Source organism: Pieris rapae, chromosome 7, assembly GCF_905147795.1.
Source record: "Pieris rapae chromosome 7, ilPieRapa1.1, whole genome shotgun sequence".
Lineage (NCBI taxonomy): Eukaryota > Metazoa > Arthropoda > Insecta > Lepidoptera > Pieridae > Pieris > Pieris rapae.
In genome coordinates, this window is record NC_059515.1 from 10,215,043 (window position 1) to 10,225,816 (window position 10,774).

Consider the following 10,774-nt stretch of genomic DNA (forward strand, 5'->3'; position numbering starts at 1 on the left):
TCAAAATTGGCGCATGATTCTTCAGTCCTCTCATGATTCCTACCGATATGTGTCACCTCCGTATGTCAAAAATGAAACAGTAAAACTCGTGAAAGACAATCTAGTCTTTGCTTTCAACTCTGAATTTTAGCCCAAAAATCGAAAGACAATTTAGTTGTATACGTAAATTAATATTGACGACAGAACTTTTTACAGAATACATACTTTGATTTATTTGTGATAGTTTATTACATATAGGTACAACATTCACATTTTGTGCTTTTCACATCGTTTAAATGTTCACCACCGGTGTGCTCTTATGTAAAAAATATCTATCTGTAGTTCTTATTATACCTCTCTAGATACTAGGTCATTAAACTCCTTTAATATTAGCCGCTGCACAGATTAAATATATTTTATGAAAGTTTTAAGTCAATAAGATGGACGATACAAGGTCTGCTTGGCGTATATTTAAGCTTGTACATTTAGGATTGATATTTCTTTATTGACGTCCAGATACAAGTCAATTTATTACAAAATGCTAGTATATGATGTAAAAGATCTGACAGATCAAACAGAAACATAGCTCGCTAAGGTCGATTTTCACTTGTTTCATATAAATTCGTAAACTTTTATGGACATCGGAGTCAATTATGCGCCAAAAACGTAAAAACAATGATAACAATAAAATTTTATGCGCAATTTGTGAACAGGTATTCCGGATGTTGGAAATTAGTACCGTTTAAAACTAATTGATTTGGTTTCCGCCAATCTTTTACTAAGCTAACTATTGGATAAACTATATTTATTGACGAATTTATAAAATGGTTTAAAGGGTTTCAATACAAGTAACTTAAAAAGACGGTCTTTAGAATCTTATGTAAAAGAAAGTACTTGCCTTACCTGAACCCTACGAAGTTCTTGATTAGGATATTCTGAGTTCAGCGTCAACACGCTCCCATTCCCCACTCTCGAAGCTTAGGGTTATATTTTGTGATTACTGACAATATAATTGCTGCGTATTGTATAAATATCGCTTTTAATTGTTTAATCTATAAAATGGCAATGTATGCTGCAGATAGATTAATGAATAGAGTACAAAATTATATTTTGAACATGTTAACCTGCAAATTCTAATGGTGCGTCAAATATATTTTGTTCCGTTGATCAGACACATGTTTTTGAGATATCGTCTGACAGGTTAGGTTAACGAAGGATGTAACGTTGCGTTCGATTGTGACTTAATATAAAATATTCATATCAATGGACGCATTACGCGTATTCGACTAAAGATGCTGTTGACCAATCACAAATCGTTTTCGTGAATAACACATTAATAGTTTCATCCTCATCAAATCTTGATACTACTTATAAGCAATGTAATGTAATGCCGGCTGCACATTATTACACCTTTTCATTTCATAAAAAAACACACAAATGGAAGCGTTTTAACTTTTAAATATGTTACCTACACGACGGCCAAACTTTATTACCCATAATTCTAACTAAACCCTAATTCAGATGGAATTATGATTAACCGAATTTGCATAGATAGTTGTAAAATGATAAAGACAGGATTTAGTTCATAATAAACAGTTATTTGTTTAAAATGAAAAGTGTTCAGAGTATCATGTGTATTAAACATGTAAGGTAAAAATCATATTTAGATGAACTGCTTAGTCAAATAATCCAGTATAAAAACTTGATAATAGAGTTTAAGTTTTTATACTATTTCATTTAAATAATATTATTGTGCCATAGATGCAACTAATGTAAGTTTTAACAATAGTATTTTTATCTGAACTGTAGATAATCGGTAGATCTATCTGTAAACACTGGCAGTCGACATTTAATAATAGTTCACAACTGACAGCTGAACACAAATTTCCAATCAACTGTCAACTGTCAAAACTCAATTGTCTGGAGTTGTAAATTTATTATTTAACTATACAATGAATATTATATAATATATTGTTTGTATAATTTATTATATGTATTTTTAACTTACAAATGAGAGTTTATTAATATATCTCAGTTACAATATATTACGTAGTCATTTTATTACATTGATATCGTTTGACTGTTTAATTAAGTATTATTATTTTGTATTAAAATACCCACATCTTTCAAGGTTTTATAGAATATTAAATAAACAAAACTTTTTTTCATGCGCTATCAGTTAGTAGCTGGTTATCGGTTACGCTCATTATAATTACAATTGTAGATAAGATGTTTTCTTTAATTTATTCACTCCATTCAATTCTAATACAGTGGTCGCTGGCACGTATTAAACAAAATGAACGGAATAGTAAAACAAAAAATATTTGTTTCAAGATATTTGTTCAAAAATGTGAACCATTTTATGAAAAGAATGTCTTCACATTTCACATTTTTCCCGGATGATCATAAGCCTATAGAAGGTGAGTGAAAATTTACTTTTCAGTGAGGTTAATTAAAAATTGTTTAATATTTAATCAGTTGCCAATTGAAAACTGTTTACTTATGATATTTTTAACACCAAGTTAAAAATATCTCTATAAGATTTTGACATGATTTCCAATTTACCTTACATAAATTATTTTTGCTTTTCACACAATTTTCTACTGCTGATTTATTAGATAATTATATTTAATTATTATTTATTATAAATATGAGAAATATTTTAAATGTTACACAAGTTGAATGTATATGGCACCTAAATAAACTAGCTACAGACTGATACGGCTGATTTGTGCTGTTTGATGCTTTAAATATATTATTACTTAATAAGATATTTTTTCAGGTGATACAACAAAAATGAATATGATGCAGGCAATTAATAATGCCATGGATATTACTTTAAAGACAGATTCAAGTGCAGTTTTGTTTGGTGAGGATGTAGCCTTTGGGGGAGTCTTCAGATGTGCCCTTGGTCTTCAGGTATTAAAAACTTGTTTATATGGTAAAAAACAGAAAAAGCTCAATTACATTGTTACATTACTATCAGATCACAATAATATTTGAATAAAAAGAGGCTGACATTATGTTACTGACATTGTTACATAAGAAAATTAATGAATGGTAAATATATGTTGATTATTAATTCTGAATTTGGCATTAACATAACTGTTATTTATATGTACATTAAATTTTTAATGACATAGTTCTATTATTCTTTTCCTGTAAAATTATACTGAAATTTAAAACTTTTTCAAAACATTATATATTATTTATGTAAATAGAACTTAAAATGTAGATTTAAACAATGATTAGCATTGGAGCCTTAACTGGAATGACATATCACTTCACAAAATATTATCAAATAAGAATAAAATTCAGAGGGTAACATCTATACATAAGATGTTATATGAAAATAGATTTATAAATTTTATTTGTTATTTATTCTAATAAATGTTAGTTTATGTATGTGTGGTACTATGTATACATAGTGCAATCCCAATAAGAATGCCTTGTAAAAAATGTGTTGCATTGTATGCATATACCAGTTTCATTATTTCATTCCAAGATTCCTATAACAATATACGTAGTAAGGTTGGTATATCTATCTACTTGTCTAGTTCTTTCCTTTAATATAATTGAAACGGATACTAAAATATGTTAACACTATAATCTAATTATCTAATACATAGATTCACATTCCATATACTGTATATCATTTCAGGAAAAATATGGCAATGATAGAGTATTCAACACACCGCTATGTGAGCAAGGTATAGCTGGCTTTGGGATTGGATTGGCTACAGCAGGTGCCACAGCTATTGCTGAAATACAATTTGCTGATTACATTTTCCCAGCTTTCGATCAAGTAAGATTCTAAACACTTTGTATTAAGTTCCTGTTTTTGTAAGTGATTTTCAGAAGTGAAGCAGCCGACAACGCACTCGCGAGCCCTCTGGCATTGGGAGTGTCCATGGGCGGCGGTATCACTTAACATCAGGTGAACCTCCTGCCCATTTGCCCCCTGTTCTATAAAAAAAAGTCTCAATCAAAGATATTTTATATTACAAATTTTTGTTGGTGTATGTTCAATATCATATTTCTTCTAGCTAGTTAACGAAGCAGCAAAGTGTAGGTACCGCTCTGGAGGCCAGTTTGACTGTGGTGGTCTAACGGTCCGAGCTCCCTGTGGGGCTGTGGGGCACGGGGGCTTGTACCACTCACAGAGTCCTGAAGCCTACTTTTCTCATGCACCTGGCCTTAAGGTATTAAGGACATTACTAAGCACTATGTATCAATATTTATTGGGTATTTCACTTTGTCATAGATTGATACTATGAGACCAAATTTAAATGTAAAAATTAACTATTTTCCATTGCAAATCGACATACAAATAATTCTACATAGTGAAACAAAACTTTTCTAAATATCGCAGCCAACTAGTTAACGGCGTGAAAGATGTTAGTCGTAGCTTACGCCATTCGTACGATAGAGTTAAAATTCAGTAAAAATAAGAAAGATAGAGAAAAATAAGATGTAAAAATTTAATAGAAATAAATAATATGTGAAAATTTAGTAGAAATAAAGATGTTAAAATTTAAAAGAAATAAATAATATGTGAAAATTTAGTAGAAATAAGAAACAGACTAGGCTTTTTAACTGAACGGCTAATTAAGCTATTTGGCTGCGATATCTCTACTGTTATTTACCAAATATACAAAGTTACTTACCATTTATTCTTTTCATTAAACATTACATCGTATATCTTTTCTTTATGGTTTATTGCGTAAATACCAGTTACAAACAGTTTTGCAAACAATCGTAGGTGGTAGTCCCCAGAGGACCAATTTCAGCAAAAGGCCTCCTCTTAGCATGCCTCAAGGAGAGAGATCCTTGTATATTTCTGGAACCGAAGATCTTGTACCGAGCCGCCGCCGAAGAAGTGCCCACGGACAGCTACGAAATACCTCTGGGAAAAGCACAAGTTTTAAGAGAAGGCTGGTACTACTTTTAATTTTTCACTGATTATAACAAGTGGGTAAAACTTTGCCTTATTAATTGCTCAGCCAATTCCGGCATTGTATGAATTAAGAATAACACATTCAACTAATTTTTTAAATTATCGATCTACTTGTATGGTTCCTGTATCATCGGTGTGCTCTAAATAATATAGAATTTTAGCTTTAGTATATATTAACCACTTGCATACAACAACAGAATATATATGCCGAATAATTAATTAATTTAATGGACCCTGAGTGAGAAAAATGTATATCCTTGGCCGTACAGTACTTAATAACAAAATCGTGAGAAAGATTTGCCCATATGGTGCAGTATATCACTGATACGAAAGTGTATGTTTAGCAGTGAAATAATGATAATATTTATTGAATAGGTGATGCAGCAACCCTAATAGGCTGGGGCACCCAAGTGCATGTACTTCTAGAAGTGGCCCAAATGGCACAAGAGACTTTAGGAATCAGCTGCGAGGTCATCGACCTAATGTCTATACTACCTTGGGATGAAGAAACCGTTTGTAATGTAAGTGTCTATATTCATTATTCCTTACTAACACTATTTTAGTGTGTTTCTATCACCACACTTTTTAAATAATATTCGAGTATAAATCAATTATTCTAATATAAAAATTATGTTCTAATATAAAAATACAGACAAATTAAATTGTAACAATTAGATGAAATTTTGTAAATTTAGTTTTTATTCTATATAATTATATATGTTACGGTAAATATAACTATGCCGAAACTATATAAATGTGATTTAAAGGAGTAGATGTAATTCTAAATAAATGCTTTTTCAGTAAATCTTTAAGAAAGATGGATAAAAAGGATTTCTTTTATTATTCCGTTTCAGTCCGTGAAGAAAACGGGCAGATGTCTGGTGGCTCACGAAGCTCCTTTGACAAGTGGATTTGGCGCTGAATTGGCTGCTACTGTACAGGTATATTATATATTTTCGGTCTCGGATACTAATTATATTCATAAAATTAAAAAAAAAATTAGTCGGTACGTGATACGATAATAGCATAATTTATATAAAACAAACTATAAATATAAATACTTGATGATATATTTTTTGTCTGTTATAATATTAAGGGGTTAGGCTCTGTATGCTGAAATACATCTAATTCACCGTCAGATAAACCTGACTATTTTTGTGTATATACCTAACTAGTGTAATTTAGATATATGTATTTCCTGTGAAATAATTTTTTTATTATTATAATATATTTCGCAGCCAACAAGCTTAATAAATATTTCTTTAAAAATTAAATTTCATGAGTCAGTCACAGCCAAATTCACAATATTATTGAACTTGTTGATTTTCATTTAATTTTGGAAAAAACATCTTTGTGGTTTGCCGACGCCATATTCAAACTTATTTCAATTATATTCGTTTTTTAACCCTGATATTTACATGTTTAAACCCTGGAGAATCAGTAGATCGCTTAAGCAAATGAGAGTCTAGAGTCAGTGGGTAAGATACCGAATTATCGGTTTGTGTGTATTTTGGATTTAGTGATCCATTGGCATTTTGTGAAAAGTTTTCCTTTTAAGTTTGTAACACTATAAATTGGTGTTCCAGTCGGAATGTTTCCTGCACCTGGAAGCCCCAGTGGCTCGAGTGACAGGATGGGACGCGCCCTTCCCCCACGTTTTCGAGCCTTTCTATCTTCCCGACAAGATGCGCTGTCTCGGCGCATTGGAGAAGCTGCTTAATTATTAAATTTCTTTGAGTTGCTGTACATATTAGTAGATATTTTCATGAACAGTTAATAGATCCAGAAGCAGAGGAATGTATTTGAGTTGCATTAGGGGCGTAAGAAATAATTCGGATTGTTGATAAAAATTATATTGCTATTGTAATAAATAAATTTAGTCTGTCGTGTCAAGAATATATGAATACTGCATACTTGCCATGTAATTGTAGCGTTTAGTATCAGCTAAGTGCGGTTGGAGAACTACTTCGAATGCGGGTTTGGTATTTACTATTTAGAAGTAAAGGCTATTTCTTATTATTACATTGTAAGCTTACTGGGTACTTGGCAATGTTAATTTTTTAATGCAAATTCTGATGTATAAATATTAATTATAAGCTTGAGAATCTTTAATAAATATTATAACCAATTTAGGTGCTTTTATTTAGACTAGTCTTTAATGAGTGAATGCTATAATTTTGAACATACATAAAAATCTATTCCAGAGAAAGGCATATTTTAACCAGTCGTCAACCTTTTGACTTGCGTTAAGATAATAACTTCTATCTGTTTAGAAAAGCAAAGTAGATAAAATAAAAACAATAATTCTAATTATTATTTATTAAAAGTAAAAATCAATCCATAAAATGTTACACTAAGAATTAGTAAGAGTAGGTACTTAAAGAAAATATTAATGTCAACCTTACAAATTAACACACGCCAATATTGTGGCACTCGCAACACAATATATGCTGAAAATAAAAATACAAAACTTATAAAAATGAGAAATTAAAATTATACCCTAACAACGAAATTATAATAATTGTTCCAAAACAGTAAATTCAAATAACAAATGTGAGCCATTTTGACTCTTTTTAACTTATCTTACAACTTTTAAATTCAACTTTGTGATGTCTCATATTTACAACGACTGCAGTCACGAGAATTGTCATATTTCTAAGATTTGTATTAAGGCATATTACTATATCTAGGGACAACAATTTTATGTAGACAGACTAAAGCATTTACAATGTGTGCATTAACAAACAAAATCATCAGAAAAACATTTCTATCAAGGAACTAAAAGCTAAGTACTCGAAATTATTACAACAGCAGACCGAACACAGAAGTAATTTTGTTACAAGAATAAAATAAATAATCTGTTTTTATTTTAATCGTCGGGACACCCGATGTCCCTGTTAAGCAAAAATTTATTCATCCCACGTTTTTCGTTGACGAGACGGCTTCAGATAAGGCCCGGAGGACGGTGAATTTGGGAATCGCTGCATGTAACGCTCCAGACGCAGGTATTTCACAGTGATTAAGCGGCCTTCGTACCACCAGCCATGTAAGCTCTTGTAAACAATGCCGGCATCGTTCGAGGTGGCACATTTCACGTATACACAGCATGAAGCCCTATCGATATCAATGTGAAGAATATTACAACGGTCACATTTCTCCAAAATAACATCTTGAATAACAGTGCATAGGTTTTGGTTTGTGTCGTTTTTCTCAAACATACTGCGAATTTTCAAGCAGGGTGTTGGCGAAACGGTCAAGTTGTTGACGGATCCTTCTTGTGTCTCGAAAGCTTGACCTTGCCATGAAGCACTGCGCTTTGGGCTGTTGTGGGAGGCAACCCACCTCCAAACTCTGCCGTCTTCACCATCCACAGATTGGACTTCCATACGAACTCTACTTTCATTTTTCTGAATAAATTGTACAGCAGCATCCCAAATAGACGACATTTTCTCTCTATTCTGTGGGGATATTAATGTATCCCTGACATGATCTACTGATATGTATGGCTCACCACTGTTCTCAGTCTCTTGCGATATTAGATCGATAATTTGTTCCACCAATGAGTATATTTCTTCACTTTTTCTCTTTTGATAATTTATATATAGTTTATAGCACTTTTGGGCTCCAAGCATAGCCACCGCAATCACCCCAATGATAAGAAATGTTGATCCAGCAGAGTATAATGTATTGACAAATAAACATGACACTGGTGTGGAAGGATCAGACAGAGTTAAGGCAACAAATCCTTTGTTGCGTTGTTGAACAACAACATCGGTAGACAGCAGAGTGAAGTATTCAACATCTTTTGTGTACAAGTTTTTAAGTTGTACAATATTAATTCCCCATCTCGGATTGTGAACCAGTAACACTTGTAAGTTATCTAGATCTTTTCTGCACTGACTGTCATCTATAGCTTCAGCTCGTGCTCTGGCAATGTCAAGAATTTCTCTTTCAGTCATATATGGCATCACCCCAGGCTTCCCACATTTGTATGCTGCAGCTCTGGCAGTTAATTCGGGATGTATTACTTTTAGCAAATTCTTAGCATAAGTGACTTGTTCTTTAGGCACACAGTTAACCCCAGGCCTGTTGCCTGGTATATTTAATTGACATATTGGAATTACACTGTTTTGGTCGTCAACTACTGATATTATGTCATTCCTCTTTACTATATACATAAAAAATAGAAAAAAAAAAAAAAGTGCCACTAAAGCAACAAGAGCAAGTGAAACCAGATTATTTTTTAAAAAGTTCTTGTCATTGGCTGTTTTGTAATTATCTGCAGTAGCCCTTGAGACCCCAGTTATGTATGACCTGCGAGGAAGTATTGTGCTTCCATTTGTTGCATCTCTATCTACAAAAGTTGTTGGAGTTTTTGGTGGATCTGCTTTAAGAGCAGATAGCCGCCGAGTAAAGTTGCTTAAGTATGGAGATTCTACTTCATCCACAGAAGAGAGATTGGACTGGTATGTAGATGTTGTTGGCTGAAAAGGGCTCACTGAAGGTCTGTAAGAACTTGCTGAAGGTTGGTATGTGCTACTTGATGGCTGGTAGGTACTTGTAGATGAGTACTGAGATGGTCTATCTCCTAAGGTTGACGTCAATCCAAGCCGTGACCTAATTGAATTTAGATGGTCTGAAGGAGATAGTGAAGAATAGTTTGTAGATAGTGAGGGGCGTGAAAAAATTGATGATTTAGGTGGGCTTGTGGATGTTTCTTGAGCTGGGAGCGTGCTTGAGATATAGTCACTAGACCTAGAACTGCTACGGAATGGACTGGTTTTCTTGTCAGCATCAACATCGCTATCTGATCCAGTTTCAAAATCCTCTTGATCATTGGCGTAAGTGCGCGTCACACGTCGAGTAGTAACAGTTTCCACTTCTTCGTGGGTGCGTACCGGCGACTTTTCTTCCTCAGACTCTGACCCGTCAGAGTCACGTTTAACACTAGATATTTTTTTAACAGGTGTACGTCTCGTCTTGCTTGTGGACGGCGGTAACATAGCGCCTCCCGTTGTTGCTCGGCGATTGCGTTTTTCCTGTAAACTACTGGTATCCATATCTGCCTCTTCGTCACTCGAATAGCGCGCTAGCGACCGCCTGTTCTTAACTTTACTATCAACACTGTAGCGAGGGGCTTTGTTGTCTAGTACCATTTTTAACTTCTTTACGAGAAGTTTTCTCGTAGAAGCCGTAATAGGCATAACTGGGAACCCATGCTCTGCCAATTTTGTCCGAAGTTCCGCGTCTGACATTGAATCTACTTGATCGGCCATTGTGAAACCTGCAAGAACAACACCAAGATTCACAACACAAAACTATGTAACTTAATAAAAATAATAACTATAAATCACTCTTTAACCTTAATATTTAATTCGGGTACAGAAAAATTACGTCAATGTATTACAAACTAAAAATTCACCGGCGCGTCATCCCACACGCGCTTTGAACGTTACTTGAATAATGTTGCCGTTTAATATTTATATTTTTCAGTTTGATATTGTGGATTTCAAATTATTTGCTCTATTTAAGACTTGCTAATATTAGGGGAATACTAATTAAAAATTACTTAATATTTAGAAAGAAGATATACTAGGAATATTTGTCGTTATGTAAAACACTTCAAAAAAATATGGCAGCATTATTAGAAAGATGCCAAAATAAAAGTTCATCCACTACTACAAGGATAAGTTTTTATTAGTTCAATCGTACTTGTAAATTACAATGTAATAAAACAAATAAGAAAATAAATGTGTAATTCTTTGTATACACTTGTTGCCCGGACATACAATTGTATGATTTTTCATCACAAAAACAGAAGAACGAAATATCCAGGAA

General features: G+C 33.0%; 2 protein-coding genes across 2 annotated transcripts; one reads left to right on the top strand and one right to left on the bottom strand.

The window, feature by feature from the left end:
- Positions 1-2,122: 2,122 nt before the first annotated feature.
- On the top strand, positions 2,123-7,040 carry LOC111002787 (2-oxoisovalerate dehydrogenase subunit beta, mitochondrial). The gene is made up of 8 exons (XM_022273004.2): positions 2,123-2,399; positions 2,762-2,898; positions 3,641-3,784; positions 4,026-4,181; positions 4,742-4,913; positions 5,312-5,457; positions 5,791-5,877; positions 6,523-7,040. The coding sequence occupies exons 1-8, from the start codon at positions 2,276-2,278 to the stop codon at positions 6,661-6,663; spliced, it is 1,107 nt and encodes a 368-aa protein (XP_022128696.2). The 5' UTR covers positions 2,123-2,275; the 3' UTR covers positions 6,664-7,040.
- A 784-nt stretch (positions 7,041-7,824) lies between these two features.
- On the bottom strand, positions 7,825-10,398 carry LOC111002793 (inner nuclear membrane protein Man1). Its single transcript, XM_022273018.2, has 2 exons — positions 10,299-10,398; positions 7,825-10,220 (listed from the first exon to the last, which is right to left on the bottom strand). Exon 2 carries the CDS (start codon positions 10,210-10,212, stop codon positions 7,846-7,848), a length of 2,367 nt encoding a protein of 788 aa, XP_022128710.2. The 5' UTR covers positions 10,213-10,220; positions 10,299-10,398; the 3' UTR covers positions 7,825-7,845.
- Positions 10,399-10,774: the final 376 nt, after the last annotated feature.

Excerpts from the sequence above, each read along its gene's own strand:
- LOC111002793 (XM_022273018.2), bottom strand. The coding sequence starts at position 10,212 with ATGGCCGATCAAGTAGATTCAATGTCAGACGCGGAACTTCGGACAAAA.
- LOC111002787 (XM_022273004.2), top strand. The coding sequence starts at position 2,276 with ATGAACGGAATAGTAAAACAAAAAATATTTGTTTCAAGATATTTGTTC. Across the intron at positions 2,400-2,761 it reads TGATCATAAGCCTATAGAAG|GTGATACAACAAAAATGAAT; the intron begins GTGAGTGAAAAT and ends ATATTTTTTCAG. Across the intron at positions 2,899-3,640 it reads GATGTGCCCTTGGTCTTCAG|GAAAAATATGGCAATGATAG; the intron begins GTATTAAAAACT and ends ATATCATTTCAG.